The following is a 20,250-nucleotide window of genomic DNA, read 5'->3' as shown; positions in this document are numbered from 1 at the left end:
CAATATCGCCCAGCCCTAAGTCAAATGATCCGGATCAGTCCCAAAATGGAGTCACTTGTCGCTTGTCCTGTTTCTGCCATTTCCTGAGAGTTTTCTCCCAGTCGGCCCATAACTTTGGAGTGAAGTTGCTCAGAAACAGACAAAAAAAGTTCCTGGCGGAGGAAATTGTGTGGGTATAGAAAATGAGGACTGAATAATTGGGGTTAATGTAATCATCTTGTTGAGAAGTGTAATGTGAGTCAGTGAGATGAGAGAATGTGAGTGACAAGCACAAGATGTCCCACAGAGCCAGAGGGCCCCCCCCCCCCCCCCCAGCCCCCACCTGATGAAACCCACCTCAAAATGACAAAGATGTGTTTTTCAGGATGAACGCGTTAGTCCAGGGGACAGAGCAGATCTCTGACATTTCCACTCGGGCCCTCCAGCCTCTGCTTTCTTGCACATTTGGGAGATTTGCTTGGAGCCACCATTGGCTTTTCCACATATGTTACCTGTCATGTCAGATGGAGGGATGCCAGAGTGCAGGGCAGGTAGGTAAAATGGGTCAGCTCGCATTTACATGACATCATCCCTTTGGGCGACTGGCCTTCTTGCAGCAGCATCGGAAGTGGATGGTGAAGTCCTCACATGTCTCATGCTGGACTCGCAGCCATGGACACAGCTTCTAAGATCTTGATAGGGTTGTTGGAACAAGACTACTTCTAAGATCTTGATAGGGTTGTTGGAACCAGACTACTTCTAAGATCTTGATAGGGTTGTTGGAACAAGACTCATTCTAAGATCTTGATAGGGTTGTTGGAACCAGACTACTTCTAAGATCTTGATAGGGTTGTTGGAACCAGACTCCTTCTAAGATCTTGATAGGGTTGTTGGAACCAGACTACTTCTAAGATCTTGATAGGGTTGTTGGAACAAGACTCATTCTAAGATCTTGATAGGGTTGTTGGAACCAGACTACTTCTAAGATCTTGATAGGGTTGTTGGAACCAGACTCATTCTAAGATCTTGATAGGGTTGTTGGAACCAGACTACTTCTAAGATCTTGATAGGGTTGTTGGAACCAGACTCCTTCTAAGATCTTGATAGGGTTGTTGGAACCAGACTCATTCTAAGATCTTGATAGGGTTGTTGGAACCAGACTACTTCTAAAATCTTGATAGGGTTGTTGGAACCAGACTCCATCTGAAATCTCGATAGGGTTGTTGGAACCAGACTCCATCTGAAATCTCGATAGGGTTGTTGGAACCAGACCCCATCTCATATCTTGATAGGGTTGTTGGAACCAGACTCCATCTGAAATCTCGATAGGGTTGTTGGAACCAGACCCCATCTCATATCTCGATAGGGTTGTTGGAACCAGACTCCATCTCATATCTTGATAGGGTTGTTGGAACCAGACTCCATCTGAAATCTCGATAGGGTTGTTGGAACCAGACCCCATCTCATATCTCGATAGGGTTGTTGGAACCAGACTCCATCTCATATCTTGATAGGGTTGTTGGAACCAGACTCCATCTGAAATCTCGATAGGGTTGTTGGAACCAGACTCCATCTCATATCTTGATAGGGTTGTTGGAACCAGACTGCATCTGAGATCTTGCCAGGGTTGTTGAATCCAGACTGCTATTGAGATCTTGCTAGGGTTGTCGGACACCGATTGCTTCTGAGATTTTGGTAGGGTTGTTGGAACCAGACTCCTCTTCAGATCTTCATAGGGTTATTGGAACCAAACTGCTTTTGAGATGTTGCTCGGGTTGTTGGAAGCAGACTGGATCTGAGATGTAGTGTTCCTGCATGCGTGTCCCTGCACAGCAAGTGGTCCCGTGCTGGCGTGAGGGAAGATGTTGTACCTGCCACATCCTGGGTGGCTGCAGGCAAACAGAGGCTACCTGTCACAAGCACTTAGAGCTGTGCTCGCTCACCTGCCCTTCACAGCTGAACTTTCTAACACTGACAGATTGAAAGGGATGGAGGCATTCCTGCCATTTTTCTGCCTCATGTTGGACATCAGCTTGTCTTCCAGCCAGGGCCTCTCTCCATCTTCCTAGCTGTCACATAGACTAATAAGCTACCACCGCGCTGATGAATTAAGGTACAAGGTACAATACTGCCTTTTAAAAAATACCAGTACCTTGTTTTTCCTGACGTTGCTGGTATTTCGAGGCGAGGCGCACACACACAGAGCGCTTACAAGTGAAAACAGTGTGGAGATCGAAGATGGAGGCTCGACATATTTTGGCTTGAAAACTAACGATACAGGTGAAGCTATAAACACTGCCAACCGTGCTTTGAAACAAAGTTAGCTAGGCGACTAATGTCCCTCCGCAGTCTTTTAGCTACTTCTAAATTACTCATCTCCGCCTCCCTGGCATCAAATGAAGTGAGTTTCTTACATGTATCATTATCACTGGAGGATGAGGAATGCCTAAACATGCTTCACTACACACCGCAGGAGGATACAGTAGCTCACCGCTAACAGCAAGCTAGCGCTCTTCAATGTAAACAAATGGATGGATCTATACAATTATCCACTGAAATGATACCAGGTACAAGAGCCTTTGATTACATTGATGTTTTTTATTGTCACAAAATAAGTTTTCTTTTTTTGTTATTGTTTATAAAGTAAGTAAATACGTCCCTGGACACATGAGGACTTTGACTATGACCAATGTATGATCCTGTAACTACTTGGTATCGACATGATCCATACCTGAATGTGTGGTATCATCCAAAACTAATGTCAAGTATCAAAGCAGAGAAGAATAAGTGATTATTACATTTGAACAGAAGTGTAGAAAGAACATGTTAAAACAGAAAACAGGGCGACACCTACCCTTCACATCAGTATTTTTTAACCATATTATTATTGGTTTATTAGGTAATATATTTTATTGTATGATCCTGTAACTACTTGGTATCGACATGATCCATACCTGAATGTGTGGTATCATCCAAAACTAATGTCAAGTATCAAAGCAGAGAAGAATAAGTGATTATTACATTTGAACAGAAGTGTAGATAGAACATGTTAAAAGAGAAAATAAGCAGATATTAACAGTAAATGAACAAGTAGATGAATAATCAATTTTTTACAGTTTGTCCCTCATAATGTGTAGAAAATAATAGGTGCATAAAAGACACAACATGTTAGTGCAGACTAATTAGGAGTCTTTGTTTACTTCCTACTAAAAGACAAGTTGTCTAGTATGTCCAACATGTTTTTGAAGGACTAAATGACAATAATAAACATATTTTTCATGTACACTAACATTTTTTTCCCAATAAACGACAATAATGACATTTTTTGTAATGCCCCCAATTGTGAAAAGAAGTGACGTAGATATTTGTCGTGCAACCCAAATATTGATATGATGAGAAGTGAGCTGAGACTCCACCATCATCACACTGTGACACACTTCCTGCTCATCAGGCAACAACAACAACAACAACAACATGACAAACACTAAAGTGCTCAGCAACAACTTTAATGATTGTTTATGCAACTTGCAAAAAATGATCATTTTCTGTTGGAATGTGGTTAGAAAATGTTTTGTGTGAGAGAGCACATCATCTTCAATGTGCCGAATATTTCATGTTGGAATACTTAAAAGATGCTGAGAAATATCATCTCACAAGAATTGTGCTAGAGAATATCTCCTGTGAAAGTACCTCATGTACACAGTAATGTGGTTTTGTCACAACTGGCACATGCAGTAAGTGGAAGGATACTGTACAAGTTACTGTTGTAGTATAATGATGTACTATTGCAGTATAATGATGATGTGTTGCAGTATAATGATGATGTGTTGCAGTATAATGATGATGTGTTGCAGTATAATGATGATGTGTTGCAGTATAATGATGATGTGTTGCAGTATAATGATGATGTGTTGCAGTATAATGATACACTGTTGCAGTATAATGATGATGTGTTGCAGTATAATGATGTACTATTGCAGTATAATGATGTACTGTTGCAGTATAATGATGATGTGTTGCAGTATAATGATGATGTGTTGCAGTATAATGATGTACTGTTGCAGTATAATGATGATGTGTTGCAGTATAATGATGATGTGTTGCAGTATAATGATGATATGTTGCAGTATAATGATGATGTGTTGCAGTATAATGATGTACTGTTGCAGTATAATGATGATGTGTTGCAGTATAATGATGATGTGTTGCAGTATAATGATGATGTGTTGCAGTATAATGATGTACTGTTGCAGTATAATGATGATGTGTTGCAGTATAATGATGATGTGTTGCAGTATAATGATGATGTGTTGCAGTATAATGATGATGTGTTGCAGTATAATGATACACTATTGCAGTATAATGATGATATGTTGCAGTATAATGATGATGTGTTGCAGTATAATGATGATGTGTTGTAGTATAATGATGATGTGTTGCAGTATAATGATGATGTGTTGCAGTATAATGATGATGTGTTGCAGTATAATGATGATGTGTTGCAGTATAATGATGATGTGTTGCAGTATAATGATGTACTATTGCAGTATAATGATGATATGTTGTAGTATAATGATGATGTGTTGCATTATAATGATGATGTGTTGTAGTATAATGATGTGTTGCAGTATAATGATGATGTGTTGCAGTATAATGATGTACTATTGCATTATAATGATGATGTGTTGCAGTATAATGATGATGTGTTGCAGTATAATGATGATGTGTTGCAGTATAATGATGATGTGTTGTAGTATAATGATGATGTGTTGCAGTATAATGATGATGTGTTGCAGTATAATGATGATGTGTTGCAGTATAATGATGATGTGTTGCAGTATAATGATGATGTGTTGCAGTATAATGATGATGTGTTGCAGTATAATGATGTACTATTGCAGTATAATGATGATATGTTGTAGTATAATGATGATGTGTTGCATTATAATGATGATGTGTTGTAGTATAATGATGATGTGTTGCAGTATAATGATGATGTGTTGCAGTATAATGATGTACTATTGCATTATAATGATGATGTGTTGCAGTATAATGATGATGTGTTGCAGTATAATGATGATGTGTTGCAGTATAATGATGATGTGTTGCAGTATAATGATGATGTGTTGCAGTATAATGATGATGTGTTGCAGTATAATGATGATGTGTTATGTATAATGATGTACTATTGCAGTATAATGATGATGTGTTGCAGTATAATGATGATATGTTGCAGTATAATGATGATGTGTTGCAGTATAATGATGATGTGTTGCAGTATAATGATGATGTGTTGCAGTATAATGATGATGTGTTGCAGTATAATGATGATGTGTTGCAGTATAATGATGATGTGTTGCAGTATAATGATGATGTGTTGCAGTATAATGATGATGTGTTGCAGTATAATGATGATGTGTTGCAGTATAATGATGATGTGTTGCAGTATAATGATGATGTGTTGCAGTATAATGATGATGTGTTGCAGTATAATGATGATGTGTTGCAGTATAATGATACACTATTGCAGTATAATGATGATATGTTGCAGTATAATGATGATGTGTTGCAGTATAATGATGATGTGTTGCAGTATAATGATGTACTATTGCAGTATAATGATATGTTGTAGTATAATGATGATGTGTTGCATTATAATGATGATGTGTTGTAGTATAATGATGATGTGTTGCAGTATAATGATGATGTGTTGCAGTATAATGATGTACTATTGCATTATAATGATGATGTGTTGCAGTATAATGATGATGTGTTGCAGTATAATGATGATGTGTTGCAGTATAATGATGATGTGTTGCAGTATAATGATGATGTGTTGCAGTATAATGATGATGTGTTGCAGTATAATGATGATGTGTTGCAGTATAATGATGATGTGTTGCAGTATAATGATGATGTGTTATGTATAATGATGTACTATTGCAGTATAATGATGATGTGTTGCAGTATAATGATGATATGTTGCAGTATAATGATGATGTGTTGCAGTATAATGATGATGTGTTGCAGTATAATGATGATGTGTTGCAGTATAATGATGATGTGTTGTAGTATAATGATGATGTGTTGCAGTATAATTATGATGTGTTGCAGTATAATGATGATGTGTTGCAGTATAATGATGATGTGTTGCAGTATACTGATGATGTGTTGCAGTATAATGATGATGTGTTGCAGTATAATGATGATGTGTTGCAGTATAATGATGATGTGTTGCAGTATAATGATGATGTGTTGCAGTATAATGATGATGTGTTGCAGTATAATGATGATGTGTTGCAGTATAATGATGATGTGTTGTAGTATAATGATGTGTTGCAGTATAATGATGATGTGTTGCAGTATAATGATGATGTGTTGCAGTATAATGATGATGTGTTGTAGTATAATGATGATGTGTTGCAGTATAATGATGATGTGTTGTAGTATAATGATGATGTGTTGCAGTATAATGATGATGTGTTGCAGTATAATGATGATGTGTTGCAGTATAATGATGATGTGTTGCAGTATAATGATGATGTGTTGCAGTATAATGATGTACTATTGCAGTATAATGATATGTTGTAGTATAATGATGATGTGTTGCATTATAATGATGATGTGTTGTAGTATAATGATGATGTGTTGCAGTATAATGATGATGTGTTGCAGTATAATGATGTACTATTGCATTATAATGATGATGTGTTGCAGTATAATGATGATGTGTTGCAGTATAATGATGATGTGTTGCAGTATAATGATGATGTGTTGCAGTATAATGATGATGTGTTGCAGTATAATGATGATGTGTTGCAGTATAATGATGATGTGTTGCAGTATAATGATGATGTGTTGCAGTATAATGATGATGTGTTATGTATAATGATGTACTATTGCAGTATAATGATGATGTGTTGCAGTATAATGATGATATGTTGCAGTATAATGATGATGTGTTGCAGTATAATGATGATGTGTTGCAGTATAATGATGATGTGTTGCAGTATAATGATGATGTGTTGTAGTATAATGATGATGTGTTGCAGTATAATTATGATGTGTTGCAGTATAATGATGATGTGTTGCAGTATAATGATGATGTGTTGCAGTATACTGATGATGTGTTGCAGTATAATGATGATGTGTTGCAGTATAATGATGATGTGTTGCAGTATAATGATGATGTGTTGCAGTATAATGATGATGTGTTGCAGTATAATGATGATGTGTTGCAGTATAATGATGATGTGTTGCAGTATAATGATGATGTGTTGTAGTATAATGATGTGTTGCAGTATAATGATGATGTGTTGCAGTATAATGATGATGTGTTGCAGTATAATGATGATGTGTTGTAGTATAATGATGATGTGTTGCAGTATAATGATGATGTGTTGTAGTATAATGATGATGTGTTGCAGTATAATGATGATGTGTTGCAGTATAATGATGATGTGTTGCAGTATAATGATGATGTGTTGCAGTATACTGATGATGTGTTGCAGTATAATGATGATATGTTGCAGTATAATGATGATGTGTTGCAGTATAATGATGATGTGTTGCAGTATAATGATGATGTGTTGCAGTATAATGATGATGTGTTGTAGTATAATGATGATGTGTTGCAGTATAATGATGATGTGTTGCAGTATAATGATGATGTGTTGCAGTATAATGATGATGTGTTGTAGTATAATGATGATGTGTTGCAGTATAATGATGATGTGTTGTAGTATAATGATGATGTGTTGCAGTATAATGATGATGTGTTGCAGTATAATGATGATGTGTTGCAGTATAATGATGATGTGTTGCAGTATAATGATGATGTGTTGCAGTATAATGATGTACTATTGCAGTATAATGATATGTTGTAGTATAATGATGATGTGTTGCATTATAATGATGATGTGTTGTAGTATAATGATGATGTGTTGCAGTATAATGATGATGTGTTGCAGTATAATGATGTACTATTGCATTATAATGATGATGTGTTGCAGTATAATGATGATGTGTTGCAGTATAATGATGATGTGTTGCAGTATAATGATGATGTGTTGCAGTATAATGATGATGTGTTGCAGTATAATGATGATGTGTTGCAGTATAATGATGATGTGTTGCAGTATAATGATGATGTGTTGCAGTATAATGATGATGTGTTATGTATAATGATGTACTATTGCAGTATAATGATGATGTGTTGCAGTATAATGATGATATGTTGCAGTATAATGATGATGTGTTGCAGTATAATGATGATGTGTTGCAGTATAATGATGATGTGTTGCAGTATAATGATGATGTGTTGTAGTATAATGATGATGTGTTGCAGTATAATTATGATGTGTTGCAGTATAATGATGATGTGTTGCAGTATAATGATGATGTGTTGCAGTATACTGATGATGTGTTGCAGTATAATGATGATGTGTTGCAGTATAATGATGATGTGTTGCAGTATAATGATGATGTGTTGCAGTATAATGATGATGTGTTGCAGTATAATGATGATGTGTTGCAGTATAATGATGATGTGTTGCAGTATAATGATGATGTGTTGTAGTATAATGATGTGTTGCAGTATAATGATGATGTGTTGCAGTATAATGATGATGTGTTGCAGTATAATGATGATGTGTTGTAGTATAATGATGATGTGTTGCAGTATAATGATGATGTGTTGTAGTATAATGATGATGTGTTGCAGTATAATGATGATGTGTTGCAGTATAATGATGATGTGTTGCAGTATAATGATGATGTGTTGCAGTATACTGATGATGTGTTGCAGTATAATGATGATATGTTGCAGTATAATGATGATGTGTTGCAGTATAATGATGATGTGTTGCAGTATAATGATGATGTGTTGCAGTATAATGATGATGTGTTGCAGTATAATGATGATGTGTTGCAGTATAATGATGATGTGTTGCAGTATAATGATGATGTGTTGTAGTATAATGATGTGTTGCAGTATAATGATGATGTGTTGCAGTATAATGATGATGTGTTGCAGTATAATGATGATGTGTTGTAGTATAATGATGATGTGTTGCAGTATAATGATGATGTGTTGTAGTATAATGATGATGTGTTGCAGTATAATGATGATGTGTTGCAGTATAATGATGATGTGTTGTAGTATAATGATGATGTGTTGTAGTATAATGATGATGTGTTGCAGTATAATGATGATGTGTTGTAGTATAATGATGATGTGTTGTAGTATAATGATGATGTGTTGCAGTATAATGATGATGTGTTGTAGTATAATGATGATGTGTTGCAGTATAATGATGATGTGTTGTAGTATAATGATGATGTGTTGCAGTATAATGATGATGTGTTGTAGTATAATGATGATGTGTTGCAGTATAATGATGATGTGTTGCAGTATAATGATGATGTGTTGTAGTATAATGATGATGTGTTGCAGTATAATGATGATGTGTTGTAGTATAATGATGATGTGTTGCAGTATAATGATGATGTGTTGCAGTATAATGATGATGTGTTGTAGTATAATGATGATGTACTGTTGCAGTATAATGATGATGTGTTGCAGTATAATGATGATGTGTTGTAGTATAATGATGATGTGTTGCAGTATAATGATGATGTGTTGTAGTATAATGATGATGTGTTGCAGTATAATGATGATATGTTGCAGTATAATGATGATGTGTTGCAGTATAATGATGATGTGTTGTAGTATAATGATGATGTGTTGCATTATAATGATGATGTGTTGCAGTATAATGATGATGTGTTGCAGTATAATGATGATGTGTTGTAGTATAATGATGATGTGTTGCAGTATAATGATGATGTGTTGCAGTATAATGATGATGTGTTGCAGTATAATGATGATGTGTTGCAGTATAATGATGATGTGTTGTAGTATAATGATGATGTGTTGCAGTATAATGATGATATGTTGCAGTATAATGATGATGTGTTGCAGTATAATGATGATGTACTGTTGCTGTATAATGATGATGTACTGTTGCAGGTTGAACTGAAGATGAAGTACAACGACCAACACTGTAAGAGTCGAGGTCTTCTTCCTGGTCATCGCTGGTATGAGATTCAGGCGTACAGAGCTCTCAACCAAGCACTGGGAAGGTAAACTTCTTTTACTTGGATTCCAAGTACAAACACATAATACTTGTATTCCAAGTACAAACACATAATACTTGTATTCCAAGTACAAACACATAATACTTGTATTCCAAGTACAAACACATAATACTTGTATTCCAAGTACAAACACATAATACTTGTATTCCAAGTACAAACACATAATACTTGTATTCCAAGTACAAACACATAATACTTGTATTCCAAGTACAAACACATAATACTTGTATTCCAAGTACAAACACATAATACTTGTATTCTAGTCAAAGGATGTCAACACCTACGTTCATTTCATTATTTAGCAAAGATGTCTAAAAACAACATTTCACATTGTCAACATGGGTATTGTTTGTAGAATTTTGAGGACATCAATGACTGTGTTCCCTCCTGGAATAATGCAGTAAGATGTAGAGTGAATACTTTGTGGATGTACTGCAGTACTGTGTTGATGTTACAGGTGTATCCGTCACAAGAAGGACTGGGGGGCGTTAATCCTGGTGGACGACCGTTACCGTAGCAACCCCTCCAAGTACATCACAGGTACATCATCAACACCAAAGATCAGATCTCCAAAGAACTGGATGTGTGTTCAGGTCTGTCCAAAGACCTGGATGTGTGTTCAGGTCTGTCCAAAGACCTGGATGTGTGTTCAGGTCTGTCCAAAGACCTGGATGTGTGTTCAGGTCCGTCGTAGTGACCTGGATGTGTGTTCAGGTCTGTCCTAGTGACCTGGATGTGTGTTCAGGTCTGTCCAAGTGACCTGGATGTGTGTTCAGGTCTGTCCAAAGACCTGGATGTGTGTTCAGGTCTGTCCAAAGACCTGGATGTGTGTTCAGGTCCGTCGTAGTGACCTGGATGTGTGTTCAGGTCTGTCCTAGTGACCTGGATGTGTGTTCAGGTCTGTCCAAGTGACCTGGATGTGTGTTCAGGTCTGTCCAAAGACCTGGATGTGTGTTCAGGTCTGTCCAAGTGACCTGGATGTGTGTTCAGGTCTGTCCAAGTGACCTGGATGTGTGTTCAGGTCTGTCCAAGTGACCTGGATGTGTGTTCAGGTCTGTCCTAGTGACCTGGATGTGTGTTCAGGTCTGTCCAAAGACCTGGATGTGTGTTCAGGTCTGTCCTAGTGACCTGGATGTGTGTTCAGGTCTGTCCAAGTGACCTGGATGTGTGTTCAGGTCTGTCCAAAGACCTGGATGTGTGTTCAGGTCTGTCCAAGTGACCTGGATGTGTGTTCAGGTCCGTCGTAGTGACCTGGATGTGTGTTCAGGTCTGTCCTAGTGACCTGGATCTGTGTTCAGGTCTGTCCAAGTGACCTGGATGTGTGTTCAGGTCTGTCCAAAGACCTGGATGTGTGTTCAGGTCTGTTCTAGTGACCTGGATGTGTGTTCAGGTCTGTCCTAGTGACCTGGATGTGTGTTCAGGTCTGTCCTAGTGACCTGGATGTGTGTTCAGGTCTGTCCTAGTGACCTGGATGTGTGTTCAGGTCTGTCCTAGTGACCTGGATGTGTGTTCAGGTCTGTCCAAGTGACCTGGATGTGTGTTCAGGTCTGTCCTAGTGACCTGGATGTGTGTTCAGGTCTATCCAAGTGACCTGGATGTGTGTTCAGGTCTGTCCAAGTGACCTGGATGTGTGTTCAGGTCTGTCCAAGTGACCTGGATGTGTGTTCAGGTCTGTCCTAGTGACCTGGATGTGTGTTCAGGTCTGACCAAGTGACCTGGATGTGTGTTCAGGTCTGTCCAAGTGACCTGGATGTGTGTTCAGGTCTGTCTTAGTGACCTGGATGTGTGTTCAGGTCTGTCCAAGTGACCTGGATGTGTGTTCAGGTCTGTCCTAGTGACCTGGATGTGTGTTCAGGTTTGTCCAAGTGACCTGGATGTGTGTTCAGGTCTGTCCAAAGACCTGGATGTGTGTTCAGGTCTGTCCAAGTGACCTGGATGTGTGTTCAGGTCTGTCCAAGTGACCTGGATGTGTGTTCAGGTCTGTCCAAAGACCTGGATGTGTGTTCAGGTCTGTCCAAGTGACCTGGATGTGTGTTCAGGTCCGTCGTAGTGACCTGGATGTGTGTTCAGGTCTGTCCAAGTGACCTGGATGTGTTTTCAGGTCTGTCCAAGTGACCTGGATGTGTGTTCAGGTCTGTCCAAGTGACCTGGATGTGTGTTCAGGTCTGTCCTAGTGACCTGGATGTGTGTTCAGGTCTGTCCAAGTGACCTGGATGTGTGTTCAGGTCTGTCCAAGTGACCTGGATGTGTGTTCAGGTCTGTCCAAGTGACCTGGATGTGTGTTCAGGTCTGTCCAAGTGACCTGGATGTGTGTTCAGGTCTGTCCAAGTGACCTGGATGTGTGTTCAGGTCTGTCCAAGTGACCTGGATGTGTGTTCAGGTCTGTCCAAGTGACCTGGATGTGTGTTCAGGTCTGTCCAAGTGACCTGGATGTGTTTTCAGGTCTGTCCAAGTGACCTGGATGTGTGTTCAGGTCTGTCCAAGTGACCTGGATGTGTGTTCAGGTCTGTCCTAGTGACCTGGATGTGTGTTCAGGTCTGTCCAAGTGACCTGGATGTGTGTTCAGGTCTGTCCAAGTGACCTGGATGTGTGTTCAGGTCTGTCCAAGTGACCTGGATGTGTGTTCAGGTCTGTCCTAGTGACCTGGATGTGTGTTCAGGTCTGTCCAAGTGACCTGGATGTGTGTTCAGGTCTGTCCAAGTGACCTGGATGTGTGTTCAGGTCTGTCCAAGTGACCTGGATGTGTGTTCAGGTCTGTCCAAGTGGGTGCGCCAGCTGGTCTACCATCATGACTCCTTCCCTGACGCCATGGAGTCCCTGGCAGTCTTCTCTCAGGCACAGCACAGGTGTTCCCGTGTAGACCACCACACCTCCCCAGAGAACTGCTCAGGAACCAAGGAGTTGCCAAAGTTCTCAGATCTTCATGGTCCACCTCACACACCTGTCCCAGCTGAGCAGGAAGCACCAGGTAACTCTGATGTCATATAATCAATAGATCACTCATGTCATATAATCAATAGATCACTCATGTCATATAATCAATAGATCACTCATGTCATATAATCAATAGATCACTCATGTCATATAATCAATAGATCACTCCTGAGAGTGACTGTAATATTTTGTCATTTTCACAAATGGCCTAAACAAAGTATTTGTATTTTCAAAATATATTTTATTTATGATATTTTATTATTATGATGAGTCTGCATTATTATTGATTATTATCCATTTTAATAAGTTATATTATTATGGTCATGTTGTGTTTGTAGTCATGTTGTGTTTGTAGTCATGTTGTTTGTAGTCATGTTGTGTTTGTAGTCATGTTGTGTTTGTAGTCATGTTGTGTTTGTAGTCATGTTGTGTTTGTAGTCATGTTGTGTTTGTAGTCATGTTGTGTTTGTAGTCATGTTGTGTTTGTAGTCATGTTGTTTGTAGTCATGTTGTGTTTGTAGTCATGTTGTGTTTGTAGTCATGTTGTTTGCAGTCATGTTGTGTTTGTAGTCATGTTGTGTTTGTAGTCATGTTGTGTTTGTAGTCATGTTGTGTTTGTAGTCATGTTGTGTTTGTAGTCATGTTGTTTGTAGTCATGTTGTGTTTGTAGTCATGTTGTGTTTGTAGTCATGTTGTGTTTGTAGTCATGTTGTGTTTGTAGACATGTTGTGTTTGTAGTCATGTTGTGTTTGTAGTCATGTTGTGTTTGTAGACATGTTGTGTTTGTAGTCATGTTGTGTTTGTAGTCATGTTGTGTTTGTAGTCATGTTGTGTTTGTAGACATGTTGTGTTTGTAGTCATGTTGTGTTTGTAGTCATGTTGTGTTTGTAGTCATGTTGTGTTTGTAGACATGTTGTGTTTGTAGTCACGTTGTGTTTGTAGTCACGTTGTGTTTGTAGTCACGTTGTGTTTGTAGTCATGTTGTGTTTGTAGTCATGTTGTGTTTGTAGTCATGTTGTGTTTGTAGTCATGTTGTTTGTAGTCATGTTGTGTTTGTAGTCATGTTGTGTTTGTAGTCATGTTGTGTTTGTAGTCATGTTGTGTTTGTAGTCATGTTGTGTTTGTAGTCATGTTGTTTGTAGTCATGTTGTGTTTGTAGTCATGTTGTGTTTGTAGTCATGTTGTGTTTGTAGTCATGTTGTGTTTGTAGTCATGTTGTGTTTGTAGACATGTTGTGTTTGTAGTCATGTTGTGTTTGTAGACATGTTGTGTTTGTAGTCATGTTGTGTTTGTAGTCATGTTGTGTTTGTAGTCATGTTGTGTTTGTAGTCATGTTGTGTTTGTAGTCATGTTGTGTTTGTAGTCATGTTGTGTTTGTAGTCATGTTGTGTTTGTAGTCATGTTGTGTTTGTAGACATGTTGTGTTTGTAGTCATGTTGTGTTTGTAGTCATGTTGTGTTTGTAGTCATGTTGTGTTTGTAGTCATGTTGTGTTTGTAGTCATGTTGTGTTTGTAGTCATGTTGTGTTTGTAGACATGTTTGTAGTCATGTTGTGTTTGTAGACATGTTGTCTGTAGTCATGTTGTGTTTGTAGTCATGTTGTGTTTGTAGACATGTTGTGTTTGTAGTCATGTTGTTTGTAGTCATGTTGTGTTTGTAGTCATGTTGTTTGTAGTCATGTTGTGTTTGTAGTCATGTTGTGTTTGTAGTCATGTTGTGTTTGTAGTCATGTTGTGTTTGTAGACATGTTGTGTTTGTAGTCATGTTGTGTTTGTAGACATGTTGTGTTTGTAGACATGTTGTGTTTGTAGTCATGTTGTGTTTGTAGTCATGTTGTGTTTGTAGACATGTTTGTAGTCATGTTGTGTTTGTAGACATGTTGTTTGTAGTCATGTTGTGTTTGTAGTCATGTTGTGTTTGTAGACATGTTGTGTTTGTAGTCATGTTGTGTTTGTAGTCATGTTGTTTGTAGTCATGTTGTGTTTGTAGTCATGTTGTGTTTGTAGTCATGTTGTGTTTGTAGTCATGTTGTGTTTGTAGTCATGTTGTTTGCAGTCATGTTGTGTTTGTAGTCATGTTGTGTTTGTAGTCATGTTGTGTTTGTAGTCATGTTGTGTTTGTAGTCATGTTGTGTTTGTAGTCATGTTGTTTGTAGTCATGTTGTGTTTGTAGTCATGTTGTGTTTGTAGTCATGTTGTGTTTGTAGTCATGTTGTGTTTGTAGACATGTTGTGTTTGTAGTCATGTTGTGTTTGTAGTCATGTTGTGTTTGTAGACATGTTGTGTTTGTAGTCATGTTGTGTTTGTAGACATGTTGTGTTTGTAGTCATGTTGTGTTTGTAGTCATGTTGTTGTAGTCATGTTGTGTTTGTAGTCATGTTGTGTTTGTAGTCATGTTGTGTTTGTAGTCATGTTGTGTTTGTAGTCATGTTGTTTGCAGTCATGTTGTGTTTGTAGTCATGTTGTGTTTGTAGTCATGTTGTGTTTGTAGTCATGTTGTGTTTGTAGTCATGTTGTGTTTGTAGTCATGTTGTTTGTAGTCATGTTGTGTTTGTAGTCATGTTGTGTTTGTAGTCATGTTGTGTTTGTAGTCATGTTGTGTTTGTAGACATGTTGTGTTTGTAGTCATGTTGTGTTTGTAGTCATGTTGTGTTTGTAGACATGTTGTGTTTGTAGTCATGTTGTGTTTGTAGTCATGTTGTGTTTGTAGTCATGTTGTGTTTGTAGACATGTTGTGTTTGTAGTCATGTTGTGTTTGTAGTCATGTTGTGTTTGTAGTCATGTTGTGTTTGTAGACATGTTGTGTTTGTAGTCACGTTGTGTTTGTAGTCACGTTGTGTTTGTAGTCACGTTGTGTTTGTAGTCATGTTGTGTTTGTAGTCATGTTGTGTTTGTAGTCATGTTGTGTTTGTAGTCATGTTGTTTGTAGTCATGTTGTGTTTGTAGTCATGTTGTGTTTGTAGTCATGTTGTGTTTGTAGTCATGTTGTGTTTGTAGTCATGTTGTGTTTGTAGTCATGTTGTTTGTAGTCATGTTGTGTTTGTAGTCATGTTGTGTTTGTAGTCATGTTGTGTTTGTAGTCATGTTGTGTTTGTAGTCATGTTGTGTTTGTAGACATGTTGTGTTTGTAGTCATGTTGTGTTTGTAGACATGTTGTGTTTGTAGTCATGTTGTGTTTGTAGTCATGTTGTGTTTGTAGTCATGTTGTGTTTGTAGTCATGTTGTGTTTGTAGTCATGTTGTGTTTGTAGTCATGTTGTGTTTGTAGTCATGTTGTGTTTGTAGTCATGTTGTGTTTGTAGTCATGTTGTGTTTGTAGTCATGTTGTGTTTGTAGACATGTTGTGTTTGTAGTCATGTTGTGTTTGTAGTCATGTTGTGTTTGTAGTCATGTTGTGTTTGTAGTCATGTTGTGTTTGTAGTCATGTTGTGTTTGTAGTCATGTTGTGTTTGTAGACATGTTTGTAGTCATGTTGTGTTTGTAGACATGTTGTCTGTAGTCATGTTGTGTTTGTAGTCATGTTGTGTTTGTAGACATGTTGTGTTTGTAGTCATGTTGTTTGTAGTCATGTTGTGTTTGTAGTCATGTTTGTTTGTAGTCATGTTGTGTTTGTAGTCATGTTGTGTTTGTAGTCATGTTGTGTTTGTAGTCATGTTGTGTTTGTAGACATGTTGTGTTTGTAGTCATGTTGTGTTTGTAGACATGTTGTGTTTGTAGTCATGTTGTGTTTGTAGTCATGTTGTGTTTGTAGTCATGTTGTGTTTGTAGACATGTTTGTAGTCATGTTGTGTTTGTAGTCATGTTGTTTGTAGTCATGTTGTGTTTGTAGTCATGTTGTGTTTGTAGTCATGTTGTGTTTGTAGTCATGTTGTGTTTGTAGTCATGTTGTTTGTAGTCATGTTGTGTTTGTAGTCATGTTGTGTTTGTAGTCATGTTGTGTTTGTAGTCATGTTGTGTTTGTAGTCATGTTGTTTGCAGTCATGTTGTGTTTGTAGTCATGTTGTGTTTGTAGTCATGTTGTGTTTGTAGTCATGTTGTGTTTGTAGTCATGTTGTGTTTGTAGTCATGTTGTTTGTAGTCATGTTGTGTTTGTAGTCATGTTGTGTTTGTAGTCATGTTGTGTTTGTAGTCATGTTGTGTTTGTAGACATGTTGTGTTTGTAGTCATGTTGTGTTTGTAGTCATGTTGTGTTTGTAGTCATGTTGTGTTTGTAGTCATGTTGTGTTTGTAGTCATGTTGTGTTTGTAGTCATGTTGTGTTTGTAGTCATGTTGTGTTTGTAGTCATGTTGTGTTTGTAGTCATGTTGTGTTTGTAGTCATGTTGTGTTTGTAGTCATGTTGTGTTTGTAGTCATGTTGTGTTTGTAGTCATGTTGTGTTTGTAGACATGTTGTGTTTGTAGTCATGTTGTGTTTGTAGTCATGTTGTGTTTGTAGTCATGTTGTGTTTGTAGTCATGTTGTGTTTGTAGTCATGTTGTGTTTGTAGTCATGTTGTGTTTGTAGTCATGTTGTGTTTGTAGTCATGTTGTGTTTGTAGTCATGTTGTGTTTGTAGTCATGTTGTTTGTAGTCATGTTGTGTTTGTAGTCATGTTGTGTTTGTAGTCATGTTGTGTTTGTAGTCATGTTGTGTTTGTAGTCATGTTGTGTTTGTAGTCATGTTGTGTTTGTAGTCATGTTGTGTTTGTAGTCATGTTGTGTTTGTAGACATGTTGTGTTTGTAGTCATGTTGTGTTTGTAGTCATGTTGTGTTTGTAGTCATGTTGTGTTTGTAGTCATGTTGTGTTTGTAGTCATGTTGTGTTTGTAGTCATGTTGTGTTGTAGTCATGTTGTGTTTGTAGTCATGTTGTGTTTGTAGTCATGTTGTGTTTGTAGTCATGTTGTGTTTGTAGTCATGTTGTGTTTGTAGTCATGTTGTGTTTGTAGTCATGTTGTGTTTGTAGTCATGTTGTGTTTGTAGTCATGTTGTGTTTGTAGACATGTTTGTAGTCATGTTGTGTTTGTAGACATGTTGTCTGTAGTCATGTTGTGTTTGTAGTCATGTTGTGTTTGTAGACATGTTGTGTTTGTAGTCATGTTGTTTGTAGTCATGTTGTGTTTGTAGTCATGTTGTGTTTGTAGTCATGTTGTGTTTGTAGTCATGTTGTTTGTAGTCATGTTGTGTTTGTAGTCATGTTGTGTTTGTAGTCATGTTGTGTTTGTAGTCATGTTGTGTTTGTAGACATGTTGTGTTTGTAGTCATGTTGTGTTTGTAGACATGTTGTGTTTGTAGACATGTTGTGTTTGTAGTCATGTTGTGTTTGTAGTCATGTTGTGTTTGTAGACATGTTTGTAGTCATGTTGTGTTTGTAGACATGTTGTTTGTAGTCATGTTGTGTTTGTAGTCATGTTGTGTTTGTAGACATGTTGTGTTTGTAGTCATGTTGTGTTTGTAGACATGTTGTTTGTAGTCATGTTGTGTTTGTAGTCATGTTGTGTTTGTAGACATGTTGTTTGTAGTCATGTTGTGTTTGTAGTCGTGTTGTGTTTGTAGTCTGTGTTTGTAGTCATGTTGTGTTTGTAGACATGTTGTTTGTAGTCATGTTGTGTTTGTAGTCATGTTGTGTTTGTAGACATGTTGTTTGTAGTCATGTTGTGTTTGTAGTCATGTTGTGTTTGTAGTCATGTTGTGTTTGTAGTCATGTTGTGTTTGTAGACATGTTGTTTGTAGTCATGTTGTGTTTGTAGTCATGTTGTGTTTGTAGTCATGTTGTGTTTGTAGTCATGTTGTGTTTGTAGTCATGTTGTGTTTGTAGTCATGTTGTGTTTGTAGTCATGTTGTGTTTGTAGTCATGTTGTGTTTGTAGTCATGTTGTGTTTGTAGTCATGTTGTGTTTGTAGTCATGTTGTGTTTGTAGTCATGTTGTGTTTGTAGTCATGTTGTGTTTGTAGTCATGTTGTGTTGTAGTTGTGTTAGTCATGTTGTGTTTGTAGTCATGTTGTGTTTGTAGTCATGTTGTGTTTGTAGTCATGTTGTGTTTGTAGTCATGTTGTGTTTGTAGTCATGTTGTGTTTGTAGTCATGTTGTGTTTGTAGTCACGTTGTGTTTGTAGTCATGTTGTGTTTGTAGTCATGTTGTGTTTGTAGTCATGTTGTGTTTGTAGTCATGTTGTGTTTGTAGACATGTTGTGTTTGTAGTCATGTTGTGTTTGTAGTCACGTTGTGTTTGTAGTCATGTTGTGTTTGTAGTCATGTTGTGTTTGTAGTCATGTTGTGTTTGTAGTCATGTTGTGTTTGTAGTCATGTTGTGTTTGTAGTCATGTTGTGTTTGTAGTCATGTTGTGTTTGTAGTCATGTTGTGTTTGTAGTCACGTTGTGTTTGTAGTCATGTTGTGTTTGTAGTCATGTTGTGTTTGTAGTCATGTTGTGTTTGTAGTCATGTTGTGTTTGTAGACATGTTGTGTTTGTAGTCATGTTGTGTTTGTAGTCATGTTGTGTTTGTAGTCATGTTGTGTTGTAGTCATGTTGTGTTTGTAGTCATGTTGTGTTTGTAGTCATGTTGTGTTTGTAGTCATGTTGTGTTTGTAGTCATGTTGTGTTTGTAGTCATGTTGTGTTTGTAGTCATGTTGTGTTTGTAGTCATGTTGTGTTTGTAGTCATGTTGTGTTTGTAGTCATGTTGTGTTTGTAGTCATGTTGTGTTTGTAGTCATGTTGTGTTTGTAGTCATGTTGTGTTTGTAGTCATGTTGTGTTTGTAGACATGTTGTTTGTAGTCATGTTGTGTTTGTAGTCATGTTGTGTTTGTAGTCATGTTGTGTTTGTAGACATGTTGTGTTTGTAGTCATGTTGTGTTTGTAGTCATGTGGTTTGGTCTGTTTGTAGTCATGTTGTGTTTGTAGTCATGTTGTGTTTGTAGTCATGTTGTGTTTGTAGTCATGTTGTGTTTGTAGTCATGTTGTTTGTAGTCATGTTGTGTTTGTAGTCATGTTGTGTTTGTAGTCATGTTGTGTTTGTAGTCATGTTGTGTTTGTAGTCATGTTGTGTTTGTAGTCATGTTGTGTTTGTAGTCATGTTGTGTTTGTAGTCATGTTGTGTTGTAGTCATGTTGTGTTTGTAGACATGCTGTGTTTGTAGTCACGTTCGTGTTGTAGTCGTCGTTGTTTGTAGTCATGTTGTGTTGTATGTCATGTTGTGTTTGTAGTC

At 37.4% G+C, this 20,250-nt stretch overlaps 1 protein-coding gene and 1 pseudogene across 1 annotated transcript in view; one reads left to right on the top strand and one right to left on the bottom strand.

The window, feature by feature from the left end:
• The window catches only part of LOC133564833 (pleckstrin homology-like domain family B member 1), a 689,899-nt pseudogene that overhangs the window by 403,501 nt on the left and 266,148 nt on the right, over window positions 1-20,250 (bottom strand).
• Window positions 1-20,250, top strand: part of LOC133564837 (Fanconi anemia group J protein homolog) — a 40,883-nt gene that overhangs the window by 11,810 nt on the left and 8,823 nt on the right. The window contains exons 6-8 of the mRNA XM_061919352.1: window positions 10,010-10,122; window positions 10,595-10,677; window positions 12,890-13,105. Coding sequence (XP_061775336.1) covers window positions 10,010-10,122; window positions 10,595-10,677; window positions 12,890-13,105 — 412 coding nt within the window. The remainder of the gene's footprint in view (window positions 1-10,009; window positions 10,123-10,594; window positions 10,678-12,889; window positions 13,106-20,250) is intronic.

This window comes from Nerophis ophidion, linkage group LG13, assembly GCF_033978795.1.
Source record: "Nerophis ophidion isolate RoL-2023_Sa linkage group LG13, RoL_Noph_v1.0, whole genome shotgun sequence".
In the NCBI taxonomy this organism is placed as follows: Eukaryota; Metazoa; Chordata; class Actinopteri; order Syngnathiformes; family Syngnathidae; genus Nerophis; species Nerophis ophidion.
Note: the sequence above shows the minus strand (reverse complement) of the source record. Positions and strands in the feature narration are given on the sequence as shown.